At 33.3% G+C, this 23,807-nt stretch overlaps 2 protein-coding genes across 2 annotated transcripts in view; one reads left to right on the forward strand and one right to left on the reverse strand.

The window, feature by feature from the left end:
- LOC126979245 (uncharacterized) overlaps positions 1 to 23,807 on the forward strand; it is a 237,638-nt gene that overhangs the window by 131,206 nt on the left and 82,625 nt on the right. The gene's annotated exons all lie outside the window — the stretch shown is intronic.
- Positions 6,819 to 22,950, reverse strand: LOC126979243 (uncharacterized). Its single transcript, XM_050828518.1, has 6 exons — positions 22,707 to 22,950; positions 18,512 to 18,678; positions 17,702 to 17,885; positions 16,472 to 16,611; positions 8,586 to 8,805; positions 6,819 to 7,047 (listed from the first exon to the last, which is right to left on the reverse strand). Exons 1-6 carry the CDS (start codon positions 22,765 to 22,767, stop codon positions 6,977 to 6,979), a joined length of 843 nt encoding a protein of 280 aa, XP_050684475.1. The 5' UTR covers positions 22,768 to 22,950; the 3' UTR covers positions 6,819 to 6,976.

Genomic DNA, 23,807 nt, shown 5'->3' on the forward strand with positions numbered 1-23,807 from the left:
CATTGACGCAGCTTACCATTTGGTACTACATCGTCAGTAAGCCAGCTGCTGGAAGCCAACCAGTCAAGGTAATACACCTTACCCATGTATTAATAAACATGAACAGGATAGTATAACAACTGTGAACTCTGAAGGGTTTCTTCTCTGCAATTTGTAAGCCAGGCACCGGCATTCTATTGGGAAGCCAGTTCTGACTTACACGTTCTTTTGAAGTTACCTATTGCTAGTGTAAAAGTGAGTTGGCTTTAATTCTGCTCCAACAGAGCAAGACAAAGCTTAGGCCTTAAGTAATTGTTACGGTTTCGCTTGATAATATGTGTGGCAGAAATAGATACATTCAGGTAAATTCAAAAATCTATTTAGGGAATAGGAGGCTCCTTTGCCCCGAATGCCGGCTAGGTTATGGGTACCACAACGGTGCCTATTTCTGCCGTGAAGCGTGTGTATAGTGTATCGTTCTAATGGGCGCCGTAGCAAGTGAAATTACTGGGCAAATAGGACTTAATAGCTTATGTCTTAGGGTGACGAGCGCAGTTGTAGAGCCGCTCAGAATTTTTGGGCTTTTCAACATTCCTGAGCAGCACTGCATTGTAATGGGCAGAGCGTATCAATTACCATCAGCTGAACGTCCTGATCGTATCGTCCCATATTTTCACAAAATAAGCAATAAATAAATAGGTAATTCGATATCTGAGAAACTTATTTATAGTATAACCATCATCTTAAGGGAGTTTAATATAATATAAAATATAGTTTTCAGTTTTCTAATAACTAATAAACTGCGACTATAATTCGTAAGGGCTGTGAATGCTGAGATAAGCTGAGGCATAAAGGTAGCCTTTGGCGATCTAATAAATTTTATCAGGACTCGGAATTCATTTGATAAATGACCGAGATAATGTCGTGGGGGTTTCAACATATTCTAACATCTATAAGCACTTTCAAACTGTTGGTGTGACCGGTATATGAATGTATTCACCCAACACTATAAATAAAATAATTTCAACTGCTGTTGTAAGCGTCCTTCTCTTTTTATTTTATTACAATACAAATTAATACTATCTTGATAGTAATATGATAGCTTTTAACTAAATGTAAAAAACAAAAAGTATATTTGAACTACATTTTATGAAGTAGAGTATAAAAAAAATGTTTTCGGAGATTTCCGTTTTAAGAAAAATATATTTTTGCACTTTCTCATCCATATTTTATGTCTTTTTTTATATCTAAGGTTATATAATATAATATTTGTCCCGTGATTTGGCCGCGAATATTCCGTTAACTTACTTAATGATATGCCTTTAAATTTATATTTAATAGATTATTGCTTTTTAATTTAAAAAATAGAAAGTTTATAGGAATAGCATTTTTGTATGCTTCAGGCGAAATAACTGAAGTATTTTGTGGCGATGCTTAAAACTCACCACCGCGAATAAAGAGCTTGAGTCAAAAAAAATATGTGTGTCAGCTCCGACGCACGACTGGAGTTTACTCCTTAAGAACGATTGTTTTTGAACAGGTACTAAACAAAATCAAGTCCAATGGAGTTGGTTACAAACAAACATACAGCAGAAGCTAATAAAAGCATATTATTGAAAAATAATATAGAAAATCGATTCTTAATGAGTAAACTCCAAACAAAACAAAGTCAATTTATAATAGTCACGAATACCCTCCGGACACTGCGTTGCACACGAGACACTGCGTTGCACACGAGACACTGCGTTGCACACGAGACACTGCGTTGCACACGATTAGAGTATAGCTTTATTTTAAACATGATTCTATCGTGTGTTCTCTACACTCTTAGGCTTTACCAAGCGTCAGCTTAATCGCGATTTATCAAGAGAGTATTAAAGGTAATACATGACCTACGTTCATATATTTGGTCCGTTCATGATTCATCCTCCAACTTTATCGGCACAAGCAGTGTGAACAAACAAATTAACTGTCATGATTCGCCGTTATGAACTACAGGGCCTTCATAAAATAAAACCAGACTTTTGATGACCTCTTTAGGCGGGCACTTTGCTTTGGGTATTGAACTAGACTGCTGTCACGCTCGGCTATTCAACACTCAATGGACTCGAACTCGACTAGAGATGTCTAAGACTCGTTCGGTGAGTTCGGTTGCCTTGATAAAGTTTTCACTTATGTTATGCAGTTGGTCGCCGTGATGAAGTTGTCACTTATGAAATGCAGTTGGTCGCCTTGATGAAGCTTTCAATTTTGTTGTGCAGTTTGGGATAAGCACACCTCGTGGATGTATCTTTGATTTCTGTCATTTCTGTCTTTGTAATGACATTTATTTTTGATAGGTTCTATAACTTTCAGATTGGTCCTATTTAACAATGTTCGATCAATAAATATAATGAATTGATTTTTAATAAATCTGTAATTATTTCAATGTTAAGAATAAATAAATACCTTCATACATACAAACTGCGATACATTTTTCTAGGCGTCATTCCGAATTGAATTAGTCATCACTAATTACTTAGTAAGGGCTTTATGAAGAATTAATACCTTTTTGTACTTGTTGACTAGTATAAGTGTTTTCAATCGAATGTGAACTTTTTTTGAGTAATTACCTCATGGATATTTCACATTTTAAGTATAAAATATTTAGCTTATAAGCATTTTATTACTTCAGAGCTGCTAAAACTTTAGCTAATAAATTGTAATAATGCTATTTTGTAAAACAGAAAGGATCTAATCGCATTGGCTATTTATTCAAATTGGGTTCAACTTTCATCTGCAGTAAGGATCGGATAATGTGAACTAATAAAACCCTCATATTATATTTCGTAATTAGTTTATTTGAAGTTATATTTGTTTCTTCATCAGATTATCTTTAACCGACTTCAAGAAGGAGTAGGTTCTCAATTCGATTGGTTTTTTATTTTATTTTATGTATGTAAAGTGATTTCGCTGAGATAAATGATCCGATTTACATGTTTCCTATTAAGTTTGATGAAGAATATTTGCCATTTGATCCCATAAAATTTTACATACTTTGGCCCACTACTTTTTATTTTATGGACATTTGTTGCATATTTTTGTATTCGTGAATGATATAATTTGTGTATGGCTATTTTAGGGGTTTTCATTATATCAACATACATTATTATTAACTATTAACCCTGTCATTCAAACCTAACAAACTTCTCGATATTTCAGTGTCTCCTGTCATTTTTGTTTATTAGTAGTTAAAGACTTATACAATTATATTCAAATAATATTTTATATTCGAATACGATTTGAAATGACTTAAATGAAAATTTATGCCTCAGACTTGAAAAGAACGCGCGCAAGATACTCAGCGGGCTTCTTCCTTTTTTTAGAAACGTTCGTATAAAATATATTTAACTAGTCCTAGGGCGGTTGCTCCATTCGCAATCTGTAGTATCATTAAGTAAGTCATTTATGTAATAGTAACCTTTACTAGATAATGATTTTGTAACATTTATTTAGAATTTCGTTACTAATTTCGAAGTAAATTGTTATATAATAATATCTGGTAAATCAGGATAATGTAATTATATTTTGATGTTTGAATTGTGCTTGTCTTTCAGTCCAAGAAATCCGTAATACTTATAATAAATCTGTCATCCTTTGTCTCATTCATATCAGAATTTTATTCATACATCCTTCATTGTCTCTGGCTAAATTGAAATATTTCCATTTCCACTTCTATGAATTCAATCATTTTTCAATAAACTTAAGCGTGGAGATTGACGACGGGTTTATAAGCGTAACAAAATTAATCTGGCTTATGCCGACTACTACACGGTTTTACCGTCATCATTTGAGAGAAAAGATAGAGTGGTGTGAAAATGAAAATGACATATTTGAAGTGTAATTCAATAATTTACCTACGAATTAAAAAAAAATGTATGTTTGGTGATATCCGCATTCACACGATAGGCAAAACACTTTTAGATGAGACAATTTTCAGTGCGTTAGTACTTTCATATCTCTAATTTATCTTATTCCCAATATTTTTCGTATCTTATTCAGTAACTATAATAAAGCACAACAAGAACACCGAACTTTCGTTCCATTTGTAGATTTCTGATTTCAAAAAGTTCAAAAATGTATTAATTATTGTTAAAGCTCCTCAACTCAAAACAATTTCGACATTGACATTCGAATTCTCTCGACTGATTATAAAGATCACATCGATATTGCCAGTCCCTTACGATTTATAAAAAAAATGCTATTCTTGAGTCAAACTAAAGGTTTTTATGGCGTATAATTTCGTGCCCGTCATATACTCAGGATGACGATTCTCCAGGAAATGATCCATTCACGCCCTTTATAAGATTCCCTTTATATCGTTAATATATTGTGCTTTTTGGCGCTACTATATATACTAAATATATATAGGCTCTTTTTAAGTGCGGATATCGCAGATATTGGGGTTGTATCTCATGCCTTAGATTAGTTTGTGATGGATTATGAGTCAGATTATGTTGTTCCTGTTATAGGTAGGATTCAAGCCCTTTGTAAGATTCCCTTTATAACGTTAATATATTTAGCTTTTTGGCGCTACTATATATACTATACATATAGGCTCTTTTTAAGTGCGGATATCGCAGATAGCGGATATTGGGGTTGTATCTCATGCCTTAGATTATTTTGTGATTGATTATGAGTCAGATTATGTTGTTCCTGTTATAGGTAGGATTCAAGCCCTTTGTAAGATTCCCTTTATAACGTTAATATATTTAGCTTTTTGGCGCTACTATATATACTATACATATAGGCTCTTTTTAAGTGCGGATATCGCAGATAGCGGATATTGGGGTTGTATCTCATGCCTTAGATTATTTTGTGATGGATTACCAGTCAGATTATGTTGTTCCTGTTATAGGTAGGTTTCAAGCCCTTTGTAAGATTCCCTTTATAACGTTAATATATTTAGCTTTTTGGCGCTACTATATATACTATACATATAGGCTCTTTTTAAGTGCGGATATCGCAGATAGCGGATATTGGTGTTGTATCTCATGCCTTAGATTATTTTGTGATGGATTATCAGTCAGATTATGTTGTTCCTGTTATAGGTAGGAGATGCCACATCACATTACTTGTTGTATTTGCTCATTTGATCCATATTCACACAGATAATCTGGATGATGATTGACGTTTCTGAATTTATTTCCAAGTTTTTGTAATGAAACTTCTTTAGAATCGAACTCGAGATGATAGAGACGTGTCACAATTAGGACAGTGTTTTTTATATGTCATATAGACATAATAATCTATACATATAGACAATTCACGCCATAAAAAAACAAAGACGAAATATATTTATGTCAGAAATTACACCGTAATAAGCCTCGACTGCCATATAAAATGTATAATTTCTGCGTTCACTCCAGTTGTTTGAAATTGTATTGGTCAAAAGACAGCAAAGTAAGCATTTTGTTTAGTTTAAGCTGCGTATTTTGGATTTACGATTTGGACACAGTAACATCAGTGGAGTAGTAGTTAGGTATTTTTAAACCCTGGCGAAAAAGAGGGTTGCTATAAGTTTTACTTTTGTTGTTGGAGAGTTGGAGGTTTTTAAGGTTTAATCAATAATCTCACTCATATTATAAAGGCAAAAGTTTATATATTTATTTATCGGTTTGCTAATTTTTAATGCTTTAAATGGATTTGACAGCTTTTGTTAAATTATAAATGTGGCTAAATTGGACTTTTGTGTGTGCGTCTATTTGACTGAATATATTGACATTCGAAATAGATTTCAATACTTTGAAAATTAAAAAAGATTTTCATAATTTTTGAGAAGGAATTTTTCAACACTTAAATCCTTTTGGTGGTGAAATATAAATTGGCCTCGAGGAAATGATTCGAGCAAATGACACTCGAATTATTTGTAATAGACTTCACATCTTTCACTTGCTGAAAAAGGTTAGTTGCTAAATAAGTATCAATTATCACTTTTTATATATTGAGATTTACATTTATGTCTTATTGAATTATTTATACAAGTGAATTATTTATTATATGGCGAGCGCACTGTATCTCCAAAGTTAAACGGGCACCGCTGAAAATCAGTGCTGTTTCATAGCCACGGCCGTGTCACAGATAATCCTGAGTCGGTGACCCATTTCCTGCACTGCACAGAAACTCTCTAATTTTAAATCAAATAATATTTAATTACGTTCTTTTTTGGTATATTTTGTACTTTTATCTTTTTATATTAAGTGTGTGACTGTGAGTGTTTTGTGAAATAAATGTTTTTCTTTCTTTCTTTCACTTGGTAGCGATACGTCTGTGATACCGTGTAAATAGCACTAGTTTGTAAATGTTATTGTTAGCCATTCTTATTCTCCGTCAATTACTTTATGTACACATAATACAATATTGCTAATCATTGTTCACTGGGCCTTAAAAAAAACGCGACACAATAATTTCTGACAGTGTGCTGGTCGCGTCCTTTCATCTGTCTCTTTCTGACAAACGGGAGAGAAAGGGATGTCAATAATTGTCAATAATTTTACTATATTTAATGAAAAAAAGCCAATTAAGGCTTTGTGTTAGCCACTGTTATATTAATACAATGAACTTAACGGTGATAAGTCACACCAGTACTTTTTTATAGCACACTTAGGTTTGGTGATTTTGGTGTTTTATCAACACACAGTAGGAGAACACATGACTAAGGAGAAAAGTGTGCTTACATACAAATGTAAGCACACATTTGCCGTTCCATATATATATGTCCATAATATGTATGTAAAAGTCATTGATGTCACGTAATAAGTTATCAAAATTAAATAGTATCATTTTATTATTATCAGTACATAAATAATATATTTATACAATATATTTTTTATGTTTCAAATATTGCGATTTAAATTTAATGAAGAATTATTAAAATTAGTCACAAATAAGTTTCAAATTTTTAAATAACTAATATCTTAAAGATAGCCTAAAGTAATATAATGTATACACAAATAATTTATATCACATTAAAAAAATTATTCAATGTCCATACAATAGCAATGTTTACTGCGTGACCTGTATTTATTTCTGAAACAAAGAAAAATATAGATTAAAAACTTTATTTAAAAATCAAAGGAACTAAATATCTTCAAGATATTCCCTTAGAGAACTTATATATCATGTTTATATTATGAGATATTTTCCTTTTCACGTGAACAAAGTTTTCCAACACAATGAACTTATTTAATTTAAATCTTCGCACACATCTTTGACGAACTAACTTTTGAAGAATCCTTTGCGTAAAATAAGGAAGTTTTTCATTCACGATTTTACCATCTATCTAATACCGTTCAGAGAATAATATAAAAATTCAAATACTTTTCTGTATATAGATTCATTGAGTTTGACCATAAACATGTTTTGGCATTTATATACATACAATACAAAGCCAATACAGAACAAATACATAACATTTTTATCAAATAAGTACCACGAATACCTCAAGGATTTATGTGGGTAACTAGAGCCATTCATTATAAAGTATATATAATAATTAATATAAGCAGCCGAGTTTGACCACTAACCGTCACGTTAAAATATGTGATTCGCAAGACATTTCCTTACCTCGAACAGCCATTTGTAGATTTTCGTTTTTTTGTTTTTTACTAGAGGAATCACAGGAGCGTTGCCGGCCTGTAAGGAAGGTGTACGCGCTTTTTTTGAAAGTACCCATGTCGTATCGTCCTGGAAATACCGCACTAGAAAGTTCATTTCACAGCTTTGAAATACGTGGAAGTAAGCTCCTTGAAAACCGCACTGTGGAGGACCGACACACATCCAGATGATGGGGATGATATCCTAACTTGTGGCGTGTCATGCGAAGGTGGAATTCGGCGGCAGGAATCAGGTGAAATAGCTCTTCGGAACACTCCTCGTGATAAATACGGTAGAGGACACACAATGAGGTGATGTCTCTACGCTACGCCAAGTGAATCAGCCGTTCACAGAGCACATGGGTCCCCGATAATTTGAGCTGCTCTGCGTTGCACGCGGTCAAATGGATCGAGCTGATACTGGGGTGCGCCAAACCAGAGGTGATAGCAATACTCAGGTAAATTGGAAAAGGTTAAATTTACCCCATTCTGCGACCTTCTCAAGAGAGGACTCGATAAAAGACTCAAGTTTCTCCCGGCACTGGTCGACGATTTCTTTAGAGAGACCTGCATGTCTCATATATACGGTATCACCCGTGCTGTCGTCTGCATACCAATGTATGTTGGATGTGTCCAACATATCATTTGTATGCAGAAGAAACAGTGTGGGAGATAGCACACAGCCTTGGGGCACTCCAGCGTTCACGGGCTTGGAATTCGAGCAATTACCGTCGATAACGACCTGTATACTGCGCCCAGTGAGGAAGCTCGAGGTCCACTTGCATAAGCTCTGGGGAAGCCCAAATGATGGAACTTTTGCGAGAAGTGCCTTATGCCGTACACGATCAAAGGCCTTCGCTATATCCACTTAATTTGTGTAATTTCTTTAACTCTTACAATTTACATCATTTTGAATATGAATCCTAAAATATAATGATTTTATTGTTACTATGATTTGAAGGATGAACTAACCTGCTTTTGACACGTATTTAGAGAGTTGTGTTTGAGAAAGCAACGTTACGATAGCTGAAGTATCTCTAACAACTAGAGGCTCCACCATAAGTACTGCTTCACATTGTACTCTCAACGTGCCTGTGGTTTCTGGAGGCATCTTCAAGCGAAGGACTCTCGATGATGACTGAAGACCACCTGGCTGTGGCTCACTCAGTTCCGTCCGAAACCAAGCTACAGGCTAATAAATAACATTTTAAAATTACTTTACGTATTAATGTTGATATTCCATTACATAAAATATTTAATAATTTATAATCTTATGTGTGATTTAGAGCCATTATTATAAAAAGGGCAATCGAGCATGCTTTAACAGAAATATATGGCAACACAGGTACAGACAGGTTCATCGTTCAAAAATGTAAGGTTACCAATAGCTGTCAGTTGTGAAGTTTTTCTCCGTATTTTATATTGAAGTATTGTATCATGTCAACTTATAATATTGTAATCATTAGTAACGTTACTAAGCCCGGAAATATTGTTTTAGATTGACACAACCCGTGTAATCTTCTTACAAAATGATTGTTCCTCTACAGGTAGTGAACGTGTTGATGTTAGTATAACGAATGAGAAAACCCAGATATCATTTTTTTTTAGCTATTTTATGAATGTTCTTATCGTGTATCTAAATCTATTGTCTTAAGCGATACAAAAATCGAACGAAATATATATTAAGCTTCCGAGAATCTTCTTCAATGTAACGTTTATGAAGTGAAAACTTTTTTGGCGGCATTGAACACTTTTGTTGGGATGGGTATAAAATGTTAATCTCGCGTCAGGATCCGTGACCCGATCGAAAATTCGTAAGACAATCTTTGAAATTATGGATGAAAGTTGATTTTTCTGAGAGATAAATATTTTAATGTAAAATAATTGTAATAGTTCGGAAGTATAAAATATTTTATAATTTGAAAAAAGCAATTCGTGCGAAATTATTCCTTAACCATTCTAAAGTATTGAAAACGTTAATGTTCAAGTTTTCACTTCTGCCGGCACTTCCGGAGTGCAATGCGTTATTTCTTTAATTCTGTTGAGTTAGCATTTTTACCATGAGGATTTCCTTTATATTCTCTAAACATATATTAATGTAGAAAATTCATAAAAGTCGTAGCTTTTAAAATATTTTAAGTAATTTAATTTTATAACAATCTAGAGTAAACAAATGTATGATAATATATTTAATTACACCGCCATTGAAATTATCACGCAATAATAATAAAATATCATAATAAATCTCACCATTCTTCATTTTAAAAAATAGCTTTCAATCGCATTTTTATTGTATGAATATTATTATACAAAATGCATTTCATAAATCCTGTAATTCCAAGGATTGATACGTGCCCCATTGAACAACAGTTTCATCACGTTAGTACGTTTCATTTAACATAATATCGAACAGCTGGAAACTCAAGCCAATAGGACGCTATTAACCATTTGCCGTTTAATTTATTTCAACAAAAGCTACATTATCAGAATCGCTCTAAACGTCTTTTGCTTGTCTTGCTCTTGTGTCTGAGGCCAAAATCTAAATAAAACTTGAACAATGCTTTGCTTTAAAATGAAATACAATATTTTGTTTAACTGCGACTGTAATATATTTTTATTGTTTCAGTCTCTAAATATGCTATATCATTGTAGGGTCGTTGAACTATTGAAAATATTTAAGAACATTATTTTCTGGTTTTTAATTACTGATGCTAATTGTAATAAATCTGTCAGGTTCTCTATTAATATAAGCATAACATAAATGGTTCCACATCTTCCTCGGTTTGGCTTAACATACAGACACTTATATTAAAAAAATCAAAAAATCAAAACGTTTATTGAACTCATAACATTGATTTACAATGGCTTAAGTTCAGTCATACACTAAATTTCATTATAATAAATAAATAATATCAAACAGATAAAATTAAAATCAAACAAATCAAATAAGTAATATAAATAACATCAAACAATTAAAATCACACTTTAAGTAGATCAGTTCAATTCCAGGCTGCTTTATCATTTAAATAATCTTGGATATTGTAATAGCCTTTGCTGCTTAATTTACTTTTTGTGTAGGCTTTGAATTTATTTATAGACATATTTGCTATATGTTCGGGGAGTTTATTATAGAAGCGAACACACTGAAACCTAAAGGAATTACTGACTTTATGGAGTCTTGTGGCAGGCATGACAAGTCTACCCCTATTTCTAGTATTAATACTATGTAAGTCACTTAGTTTTGTGAACTTATTTTTATTCTTTTGTACAAACATCAAATTCTCGTAAATGTATTGTGAGGCCACTGTCATAATACCTATTTCTTTAAACTTATTCTTTAACGAAATTCTAGATCCCATGTTATAAATGGCTCTAACGGCTCTCTTCTGCAGCACAAATATCGTATCGATCTCAGCAGCATTACCCCATAAAAGGATACCATAGCTCATAATGCTGTGGAAGTAACTAAAATATACTATTCTGGCCGTATCTATGTCAGTCAGTTCTCTTATCTTCTTAACCGCATATGCTGCAGAGCTTAATCTGTTTGCTAAGGCAGATATATGGTCACCCCACTGAAGCTTCTCATCTAGAGTTATACCCAAGAACACTGTCTTATTTACAAGATCCAACATTTCTCCATTTAATTTAATATGTGTGTTAATCTTTTTCACATTTGGTAATATGAATTTTAAGCATTTCGTTTTCTTACCATTCAAAAGAAGATTGTTTACTTTGAACCATTGTTCTACCTTAGAAATAGCATTATTTACATGTTCAATAGTAGTTGCATGTCGATTAACTTTAAATAATAGTGATGTATCATCCGCAAACAATACTATATCATGTGTGTTCTTTATAAGATAGGGTAGGTCATTGATATAAACTAAAAACAGAAATGGTTCGAGAATTGAACCCTGCGGGACACCCATTCCTAACACGGAGCCTGAAGACCTTACACTATTAACTTCAACATACTGTATCCTGTTATTCAAATATGAGATTAATAAATTTAATGCACTTCCTCTTATGCCATAGTGTTGCAATTTCCTGATTAGAATTTCATGTTGGACGCAATCAAACGCTTTGGAAAGGTCGCAAAAGATTCCTAAAGAATCTTGTGAATCCTCCCAAGCACTAAAAATATGTTCCATTAATGCAACACCTGCGTCAACAGTTGAACGTCCCCGAGTGAATCCAAATTGTTTATCATGTATAATTTTATTTATGTTAAAATGAGCGCGTAGTTGACACAGTATTAGTTTTTCAAATATTTTACTCAGGGTAGGCAAAATTGAGATAGGCCTATAATTAGAGGGATCTGATGAGCAACCCGACTTGAATAAAGGTATTATTTTGCTATGCTTCATGAGGTCTGGAAATGTGCCACAGTCTATACATTTGTTAAATATTAGGGCTAGATCAGGCGCTATTATATCAATCAGAGAGCCTATTACTTTAACAGATATACCCCAGAGGTCAGCTGTCTTTTTAACATTAATCTCTTTAAATGACTTTATGATATCCGAGATATTAACATACTTAAATTGGAAATTATTTGAACATTTAGTAACATTTGCAGAAAGTAATGATATTGCCCTGGTTGGACATAAGTTTAAATGTTTAGTGGTAGATATGGGAACATTGGTAAAGAAATTTTCAAAAGCTCTAGCAACATCTAAGTTTGATTTTACAATTACATTATTAATATTTAGATTAAACTCAGAGTTTTGATCTTTTGTTTTACCAGTTTCATTATTAATAATTTTCCAAGTAGTTTTGATTTTATCGTTAGAATGTCTTATTTTATTTCTTAAGTATAAAGATTTTGCTGCTTGACAAACATGTTTAAATGTTTTTGAATATTTTTTTACATATTCCAGAAAGAGTGGATTATGGTTGAAAGTTTTTTCATCATAGAGGCTGTAGAGCCTCATTCTACTCTTATGAATTCCAGTTGTAGCCCATTCACTAAATTTGGTATTAGTATTAATTGTAATGGTCTTCGATGTAAATATTTTTTTAAATTCAGTATTAAATAAATTAAAAAAAATATTATATAGAACATTGGGGTTATTTTCCTCTAAAGGCATTACTTGCAATTTATTAAATAGGTAAGATTTAAATAAATTCAGACGGCCCTGTGTAATTGGTACAACAGTGATGTCTTTAGTTATAGTTTTCTTTGTCGGCCAATCAAAACTAATAAGTTGTCCACAGTGATCTGATTCTAGTTGATTTATTATACTTTTGCTGTTAGGCTTTATATTTGTAAAAATGTTATCTAGACAAGTAGCTGTGGTCAGTGTTATTCTAGTTGGCTCTATAAACAAGTTACTGAGATTATATGACATGAACAGACTTTTAAACTTAGTACACATGGAGGAATGTTCTTATAGATTAATATTAAAATCTCCACAAATCAGAATTCTTTTGTTGCCCTTACAAACTCTAGACAAGACTGCATCCATCACATTTTCAAAATCCTCATATGGTGCTGATGGAGGTCTATACACACTTATAATAATGAACTGATCTAATTGTATACAAGCTATCTCGGCCACTAGTTCCACAGAGAGGCTCACAATGTCCTTTCGTTCCTTGAATTTAATATTTTTATTAATTAATATTAATGAGCCACCATGTATTGAAATAACTCGGCTAAATGAACTACCAACTCGGTGATTAGTGAAGTTAAACATGATGTGATGTGATTTAAGCCAGTGTTCAGTAATACAGAGTATATGTATGTTATTGCAATTCATGTATATTTCAATTTCAAGTTCCTAATTTAGCATACCCTGAATATTTTGGTGTACCAGATTAACAACATTATTACAACAAATAAATTTTGATTTGTTTGATACTATACTATAACATGGTTCATTGCAAGAGGTATTCCCTTTTGTCTTATAAATTAATTTAAATTGTTTGGAATAATTCCCAAAGTTTTATTTTTATTATCAATGTCAAATTTAGACTGCTCAATAGAAGCAGTGTGATACACCAAGTTTTTGGCTGATTGTATAAAATAAAATGATAGCGATATAGCTAATCGTTGTTTTAAATATATTGGAATAATATTTCTCATAGAGAAATTAGATTTAATATAATTATTTATATCAATCAAATGGAATTTATTTCTATTATTGCATATCAACATGTCAAGTGATAAATTCAATTTATATCTGATATCATTTTCAGATTGTGACAATCTGTGACCGTAGGGGAAAGTAAACAAAACAACATTCTTTATGTTTAGAGAATCTAAACACTTAAACTGTTTGATTAGCTGTGTTCTGTTTGTATTTCCTCTGTTTCCAATTAATAACATTAAGGTAGTGTCAGGGGTGAAGTTAAATTTAGATAGCCTTTGCACAATCTGTGAACAGGTTAGTCCTGGTAAACAATAATTTGTTACTGCCTGTCCCATCTCGCTTGAAATAAGCCGGCCCATACCTTTACCTAAGTTATCACTAAACATTACAATTTTGCTATTCACATTATTTGGTTTAAAGGAACTGATAGACTTAGTATCAGATGAGCTTGTGTTTTGATTATATTTGTGTGAAGGTAATTGCTGATTAGCAAGAGGCTCACAAGTAGGCTCAGATTTCTTCTCTAAGTTGTAGGTAACACATTTGTGGTGTCTTGTCACGGACTCCTTGTTTATAAGAAGTTCATCTAAAACCAGTACTTGATCCTTCACTTGTTTGTTTGTAACATTGTATCTGTTATTCATTGTTTCCAATGATTTCTGTAGATTTAGGATTTCATTATTTAATTTATTTATATCTGATTCATATTTTAATTGGTTCTTTTGAATTGTTAATGAGTATAAATTTAATTGATTAATTAGATCTATTCTTTCTTTACTAAATTTTACATTTTTGTTCATTAATTTTTGCTTATTTACTAATTTATTTGTCTTTTTTATGTATTTATTTATTTTAATATACTTTTTCAGCTTGTTTCTGCTACATTTAATTCTCTTAACCTCTTTAGATGAATTCAGGTGACTATTGTGACTTGTAAGGTTAATTATTAAACTATTGTTGGAATTAGTCTTAGTAGAAACAACTTCAGGAGCGCTACAGACCAACTCATCAAATAAACTTTGGTTATGTGAGGGAGTCAAATTGGATTTATAGATCTGAAAATTACTGATTTCATTTTTAGCATCATGCAATTCAATTTCTAACTCAGTGATGCGCTTCAGGGCCTCTTCATATGCATCACTACAGTTCCCAAAACCTTCTAATATCATTTGAAGTTGGTCACGTTCCCCAATAGCATTTGAACATTTCTCATCCAACTCAGCCATCTCGCTTTTCAACTGTCTATTCCTGGCTAGCATATCAATTAATTCCTTTTCATTTTCATCCCTTTCCTTATGCAACTGCAGGATTTCCTCTTTAGCTGCCTTTAATTGCTGCAAAGTCAGTTGGAGGTTAATCTCCTCCTGACGAGCTAAGGCTCCGCGAGTCATCATTTTGGTCGTTTTATACAAAACAATATCCAAAAACAATGACTTACAAGGTTATAAAATAGTAGAAGTTTATAAAATAAAATACAAAGACAAAAAAAAAATTAAAATTAGTGAAGTAATATCATGTAAAGTAGTTTTATGTGGTGTATAATATATTATAGTGTGTTAGTTATTTTGTTATTTTGAAAAGAAATACTCCCTGAGATTATTTTGAATTCAATCTTCTGGTTCCTTTTGTACAGTTTAAAATCCGACCGTTAGCACGAACAATTTTAAGTACACCGGACACCCGTCTGCCTCATTATTGCAAACACACGCTTAAATTTCATTTGTAATAATGCATAGACAAATCGATACCCTCTAACCTTCCTAAAACGGCAGTGTCCCAAGGCACTAGATTTTTCAGATACACTAAAACCGAAAGTGCCGTACGGCACCCTCCTCCCTCACCAAGTTCTGACGCTTATTTTATTTATAAGATGGTTTCTTTTACATGATCTTACAGCTTGTTTCAATAGTTTTCAGATACATTCACTCAAATCATCCTAATTATAAGCAAACTATTGCTACACGTAAAATAATACGCAATGACATTGAAAATCTCGCCGATCTCAGGCATGCCCGCGCATCAGAGTTTCCCGGATCGGAAAGGATAGTTCACTTCCATTTATTTTAATTCAACGCTTGCTTTAAAAGGTGCTCAATCAACTTAATTGATAGTGTATCTAACTGAAGTAGATTAGATTCGTGAATCCATTACTAAACTCTGAGGGTAAATGGTTTAATCGGATTAGGTCATCTAGAGAGTGCATGCAGGTCACTCTGTGAGCGAGGTTTTGTTCCTTTAACCTAACACAATAATACTTCAATTTCAACTTTGCCAATTTATATTACTCTGGGATTAATTTATATTGAAATTCTGATTTATGACTGAAAAATTTGCTATTATATTATTATAAAGGTCCTATCGTTTCTCGTAGTATATTTGAATGCTTCAACGTACACGACAAGTCGTGTCCGTTACAACTTACAATATTCATTCACTGACCACAATTAAACACATAATAAGGGAAATCAGAAAATAAAAAAAAAATTGACTGTATAGACGACCCCACCGCATGCATGGTAATGTTTTTTACTCCAGTACCGCTGCATCTGTTAAGGACGCTAAAACCTCAAGTCTTCAAATTACTGAAAATTCAAAATTAATGAAAATTGAAATTCAGTTCTTTTTTGTGTCCGTATGTTGGCTGTTGTTCCAACATACGAAACACAAATAGGAACAGATTTTTTATTTACGGCCATTATTATGTTGTCAATTTTACGACCGTGACTTTAGTATAATGTTTCATAGAAGTGTCGTTAATACCTTTTGTAGCTCGTCGTCTATATACCAGTTAATATCAGACGGTGGTAATGAATAGTCCGAGGTACATTTCAGCAGTGCCTCCTCTCCAGGCTTCAATAATCTCGGAGCACCAGTTATAACCGGATCTAGCTCTGGCAGAGCTGGCAAGTAATGGTAATTGTTAAATATAATATAATGTCTTCTGATATACTCTATATTACACTACCACAATATTATTATAAAGAGGAAACTTTTGTAGTTTAGTTTATGATAAATACTATTTCATCAGATGATTAGTAGTTTATCATTGAGTAGCATGGACTGTATTTTAAATAAAATTATTGGAGTTTTTAACGTAAATTTAAATATAATATGAAAAAAGACTTCGTAACCAATTCTGATTTGCAATACGGCTGTGTGAACTTGAATAATATAACTTTCTGTCATATGAACAGGATTGATGGTACTACCTTTGCAATTTATCTTTGTAAATTTGTAATACATAAATACATCTCAAGTTTAGTTACACATATCCATGCACATAAATAAGATGAACACTGCAGAGTCGGAGACATTCACACTCAACTCAAGATACACAATTAAAGATGAAACAAATTAGTTTGAACCACAGTTCTGCTTCTGTGCCTGTTTGATATTCGCCACTTTGGCGCTGTTGGCCATATAGCGAGAGTCTACGGTACTAATACTAGTGATGACAACCTCAGCAAACATCGAAGGATGGTGGGAAACTATTAACAAAAATAATTGTGTACTTTATTACGTTGATTCTTGAAGTATAAATAACACGGAAAATGAACGAAATTAATTCAAAATGCAAAAATACTTCAGAGTATTGTACGTTCCTTGGCAGCCTTGTATTGTACTTCAAAAAATAGTTCTCTGGACGCTCGCGAGTGGCGCTTCAAATAGGCAAAAAAAAATTGCTGTCAAACATATGGAACAGCCTGTCCAGTGGTACTTATCAGGTCTATATTGGTTAGCGGTTTGAACAATTTCGGAACTATGTCCGAAGTGTCAGTAGATATTTGACAGCTGAGAGTAACTTACGCGTACATGCAGGCAAAGTTCACTCGCATTACTTACGTGGCGAAAACAGGTCGTGGCCTTGTGTGCTTGCGTAGCGACCGTGTTTAGTAGTAACAGACATCATCCACTTTGATTGTTCCCTTCCTTCCCGGCTTCCTTAATGCTACTCCTCCAACTGTTCGTATAAGACAAACAATATCTCACCAACAACAGTCATCTGTTTAGTTTCCCTCGCTATCATAAACTTGGGTCCTTCAGTAGATATCTCACAGGTGTAGGCGGCTTGTGTGGCTTCCGGGTCGGGCATCACTCGCACCAGACACCACTCACTCTCACACTCCCCACCTTGAACCATAACGCCGGTCACGTTGTACAAATGTATCTGAGGCTGTTAAAATAAATGAAATTTAATTAAATTGAGTTTAAAAAACACCTTATCGGAAAAGGGCTATCATGTCAAAGTTCAGGCCAATCACTTGAGGACAATTAAAAATTATATTGCTTGATTTGACTTGAAAATATTTTTGAAGTAAAACTTCTTTGCAAGCCTGAGGGTAGAATTTTTAAAGATGAAACGCAATAATAGTAAATTTAGTGATACGAAAATGTGGGACGTTTTTGTCCAAGAAGCGGAAGAGACCGATTGAGACCGATTAAGAGAGAGTGAGAAAGGGCGAACGTATTATGATCTATTCATGGAAAAATAATCGCTAAAATTGGCCCCCGTTTCTAGCTAATTCCTACAAAGCCTTGACTTTCCTTAGAATCTCAAACAATACTTTATTCAGTTTTCTATAACTTGTAGAAACATTTCACACTTCATTATAATAATACAGAAACTATTCAACGAGTACATTAGCACACTGATTATTTGCATACAGAAGCTCTATTATGAAACAAGAGCTATAATAGTTTGCATGAGATGCTCAATGCATTATTTTGCATACATTATTCCGCTGGAACTTGTATAATGTATTATACTAAATATTATTTAATATCTTCATAATAAATTACCTTCTGTGAAGGGTTGTATCTGAATATCTCGTCCAGGTCTCGGTACAACTTGACAGAATGCAGCTCGTAGTTGTCCATTATGAAGTGACAACTCAGCTCGACTGCACGGCGGGGGTCCGCGTACAGCGGCACCTTCAGCTGAGTGATCTTGTACGCTGACGTCACCGCTGAATACAACAGGCTCATTAGAATTCAGGAAAAACATTTAAAATATTATTTTAATGATGCTACCAGCGTGGTTAGTCTCTTTTACTCAAATACAATGTGAAAGAAAAATCTAGCTCATAAGCATCAATAAGTAATCATTGTTAGCGCTGCGCTGCTAACATTATTTTATGTTTGTGCAGGTATTTATCAAAGAATAAATGAAAATATTTCAATGAAAGACTTGTTAAATGATAATTAAATTTTTACGAATGAAACGCAATAAAGCGTCACGAAAATGTGGGACGTTTTTGTTCAAGAAGAGGAGGAGGTTTTTGTTCAAGGGAGAGAGCGATTGACACCGATTGAGGAAGAATATTTCTTACTCTCGGGCTTCCCTACTAGCCTTGTGTCGTGCAGTCGCCGCAGTGGCGCCGCTCAAATTAACAAAAATTATGATTTTAACAATATGGATATGGAATCCGAGCTTCTCGAGGGTGCAGAGAACGAATTTGGGATCATTTTTGAAATCCAAGATGGTCGTCGCGCAAATTTATTATTTCAAAAATATGGATATCGAATCCGAGGTTCTCGAGGGTGCAGAAAGTAACTTTTTAAATCCAGTGTTTATATGTGCCTCTAAAGTGTCACGAAAATGTGGGACGTTTTTACCCAAGAAGAGGGAGAGGGAGATTGAGATCGATTGAGATAGAGAGAGAAAGTTCGCCCGTAGCATGAAGCACATGGCACCGCTAGTAAGTAGAACAACTTCGCTACTAGCGTTGTATCGTATAGGTTTCTACCGCTATATCATACAGGATTAGCGCGTAGCCGTGAGTAAAGAGAACATCTAATAATTTCTAATATTGACAAAGGCATTTGGCTTAGAGAACATTAGGATTATTGATAAAACGAGATTTAAAAATTAGTTTTTCAAAATGTTTCACTTCTGCCATGTGTACTTTGTACGCACGCAATTTTTATTTATTATTATTTTACGACGTTTAGTAACATTTTCAGAACACGTTTCCAGGGGGACTGCGGTTGAAAGGAGTCGAAATAGTATTAGTCATAGTTGTCATTATGAAGTTTAGCGCCACTTGTTGCCTCGGAGGTGGTATTTGCTGTAGACAGATGGTTTTTGGCAAAATTTACTAAAAGTGTCCTCTTCTTATTTGGTATGTGTAGTTTTGGGGTTTAATTTAAAAATTCTTGGATCCCAGGTGTTACACAATTTTAGCTCGTCTGCTCTATTGAAATTTTGGTGCTTTTTATTACAATGGCTTCACAGTACGTGAAGAAGTCTTGGGAGAAATGTATTGATTCTCTTTTGCCAAAACTGTTGGTTGTTCAGAGCGTTGTAGTGGTTTGTGGTCACAGCTGACTTAGTGTTACGTCTGTGTTTCATATCGGCAATATTATGTTCTTTAAGTCTGCTTGAGATGTTACAATTACACGCGTTTTAATCATTAAAATTTTTTTTGTTTCAATGTGTAACACTTGCGTTAATCACAAAAATACTAAATGAAATTGGTTTCTTAATATTTACAATACAGTAAAAACCTACCAAAAAATTATATCGCCTATGTTTCATAGTAGTACAATCATACGACACTACTAAATGTATTCAGATGTTAGGTATAGCAACCATAATAATTAATATAGTTATGATCCTCATATTACTCATACACTTATTTTTATAATTGCATTATTTTCACAAAATGGCATTTAATTTCACAAATAAATTTTACCCGAATATGTTTTTTTTTTATGATAATAAAGGACGAGACAAGCAGGACGTTCAGCTTATTGTATTTGATACGTAATGGGCACATTACAATGCAGTGCTGCTTAGAATTCTCGAAAAACCCAAAAATTCTGAGTGGCACTACAATTGCGCTCGTCACCTTGAGACAAGGTGTTAAGTCTAATTTGCCCAGTAATTTCAATAGCAATGGCGCCCGTCAGACCGAAATACGGTAATGCTTACTCATTACTGCCGGCAAATAGGCGCCGTTGTGGTACCCATAATCTAGCCGGCATCCTGTGCAAGGGAGCCTCCCACTGGTATATGTAAGCTTTTTACGCGAATATATTTACAACAATTGCACATAAGTACAGATAAAGAGATTAACAAAAATGTTCAAGTATGTAGACATCTCAAAAAATTTATGAGTACTTCTTGTAATGTTTTATAAAATATTTTTCTCTGTTTCTGTGAGTAATAAAATAATATATAATATTCATGTATCTTTTATCAGAAGTGTTCATACTATAGAATTGCTTAATTGTAAGTTATCCAGCCTCTCTCAGATAGTAAAACAAAGGACGAATGATATTATTTAGTAGAGACATTACAAATAGTGATATTTATCGGCTTGTTCCTGCATATAAAATATAAAAAAATAGCCAAGTCGAGCAAAACACACAACCTCAGACTTGACAAAAACGAGCGCAACAAAAGCAGCGGGCTTCCTTTTTTTTTAAATAAAAGTATGGTTACAATGTAGAATCTATACTATAATATTATAAAGCTGCAGTGTTTGTTTGTTTGTTTGTTTGTTTGTTTGAACGCGCTAATCTCTGGTACTACTGGTCCGATTTGAATGATTCTTTCAGTGTTGGGTAGTCCATTTAACGAGGAAGTTTTTTTTTTCGGGATTAAAATTAGGGATCCGTAATAAAATTGCTATTTTGTAACACAAGGTGTAAAATCGAAAACCTATTTTTGCGTGCGCTGCAAAAACTATTGACAATAGAACAAAATGGGCAACAGGCCATATTTTAGTACTTATAAAACTATCGCGTGAATTATACTTTATATGGCAAAACAACGTTTGCCGGGTCAGCTAGTCGTACAATAAAATTTATTATTTAATAGCGTGTGGGCGGTCGCTCTATTCCCAATCAGTGGTATCATTAAGAAAGCCGTTTATGTTATAGTTAGCTTTACCGCACAAACGTTTTTTAACAATTCTTTTGATTTTCGTAATAAATTTGCTATGAACATTATCTATGATCTTGTTGTAACAGCATATACAACGCCCCACAAAAGACATACTTACTCGACTTAGCCGAGTAGTAGGCATTATAAGTTTTTGTTTGTTCCTGGTGTTAACATTAGGGCTATGACAGTTTCTTGCAAATCCACTTATAGGCCTATGTACATACATAACATTATCAAGAATATATTGAGAAGCAACAGTCAAGATGTTTATTTCTTTAATTTTTGCTCTCAATTATTCTTTAGGACCTAGGTTATAAATAGTGCGAATAGCCCTCTTCTGCAGTACAATTATGGTATTGATATCGGCACAATTGCCCCATAGCAATATACTATAGGACATAATACTGTGATATACCAAGAACCCTGAATTTTCAGCAGCCAAGCAGATATTGTATAAACACGATATATTTCAATGATAAATAGATTGACTTGGCCATCGCACTAAACAATCTAATTTAATATAATATGTACTAATTGTGAGGTGACCTATATTTTAGTTTAATTATACCAAGTTAATATATTTATCATAAAATATATTTAATATTTATATGGTCACTACAAGAAGTTGTTAGGTTTGCTAATCTTGTAATTACTTAAGACAAAAGGCCCGACCGTTAAGTTAGAACTAAATAAATTGCCCGACTTGGTATTACATGGATCTCACAGCTTTTTACGGTTTGAGAACTGAGATGGGAGATATTACCCTTTATTCATAATAGTCTGCTAACTTAAAGCATTGCTAATTATCACTCTGTCTTCTTCTATTGACCTAAGTCAGAATGAGAAAAAACACTCCTTAGCGGCTGTTTAAAGTTAGCGGACCATTATGAATAAGGGATTAATGTTTATTACGAATTATGTATTTGATGGCATATAATCTGTCTTCTTTGAAAATATTATTAAAATTTGGAATATTTTGGAAACACCTAATACTTTTCGGACACATTTTTGATTTTCCTATATACTGTTAATTAATTTGTTTTATTCAAAGGTTTTTAAGATAATTAAGAAAAAAATTAAAGAAGTTTTGAATAACACACTTACCACAGAGGACAGTCAGCAATAAAAATGTCATCTTAGAGTTTGCGATATCCAGCAAGTTCATAATACCTCATCCAACAAAAAGCATCACAAATTCCATACTTTAAACTTCACTTAAAACTGAAGTAATGCATGAAAACACTCGAACAAAAAGTGTTAGTCATTACTATTGTTTGTTAATGTTCCGATGGCGGGAAAACTCAGAGATTCATATATTGACTGTCGTTACAAGCGTGCTGTTAGGTTTGTGCTCCGGAGCTGTTTGAATGTTCGTCATTGGTTTACTCCAGCAGGGGCTAACTACGTCATACGCAATACGTCCCGATACCCCAAAGAGTCCTTAAGTTGATTAACTTTACGCCGGGAAATAACGTCTTATTAAATTATTGTAATTTTTGAAGTCGGTGTCATCCAAGATAGGTTTGTAACTACATACATGAGATGGGCTTGACTCGTGCGGAAGCGAGAGGCGAGAGCGGCTCGCGGCGGAAGAACACCGATTCCAAAAATTACAATAATCGTAAATAGAATTAGATTGATTAATTAGATTGTACAAAAAAAACGCAATTATTTTTATACTTTTTAGTGCATATTAGATCTATTGTTTTGGAATAGTGTTGTTGAAGTCGGTTTTTTTTTTGTTAATTTTTTTAACAACAAAGGGTAGCTTTTTGTCTATTTTTAAACCAAATATAATCACAATTGATTTCGGAGTTAGGCGTGAACGCGTGACTTTGCTTAGACTTCCATACGAACTTTAATCCCCACAAATGTCGAAATTTCTAAAAAGCTAGAAAATATATTTATAAACATCTAACCAAGTGCCTAAATACAAAGTTTCATGGTGTGATGTTCCATAATGTCGATCCTCCATACAAACTTCTATGTCCTATTTTAACTCTTTCCCTACCTCTAGTCTTTCTATGTACTGAATATCATCAAAAGTAGATCATTGGTATAGGCGTGAAAGCTTAACAAACAAAGTTACATTCACATTTATTATATAAGAAGGGAAATAGGGATATACAATTTCTCATTTTAAAGTAGATTTTCATATTCTTTATTCATTTTTCCAATTCGGAAACTCAAATCGGTTGACGTGTA

This window comes from Leptidea sinapis, chromosome Z (assembly GCF_905404315.1).
Source record: "Leptidea sinapis chromosome Z, ilLepSina1.1, whole genome shotgun sequence".
Taxonomy (NCBI): domain Eukaryota; kingdom Metazoa; phylum Arthropoda; class Insecta; order Lepidoptera; family Pieridae; genus Leptidea; species Leptidea sinapis.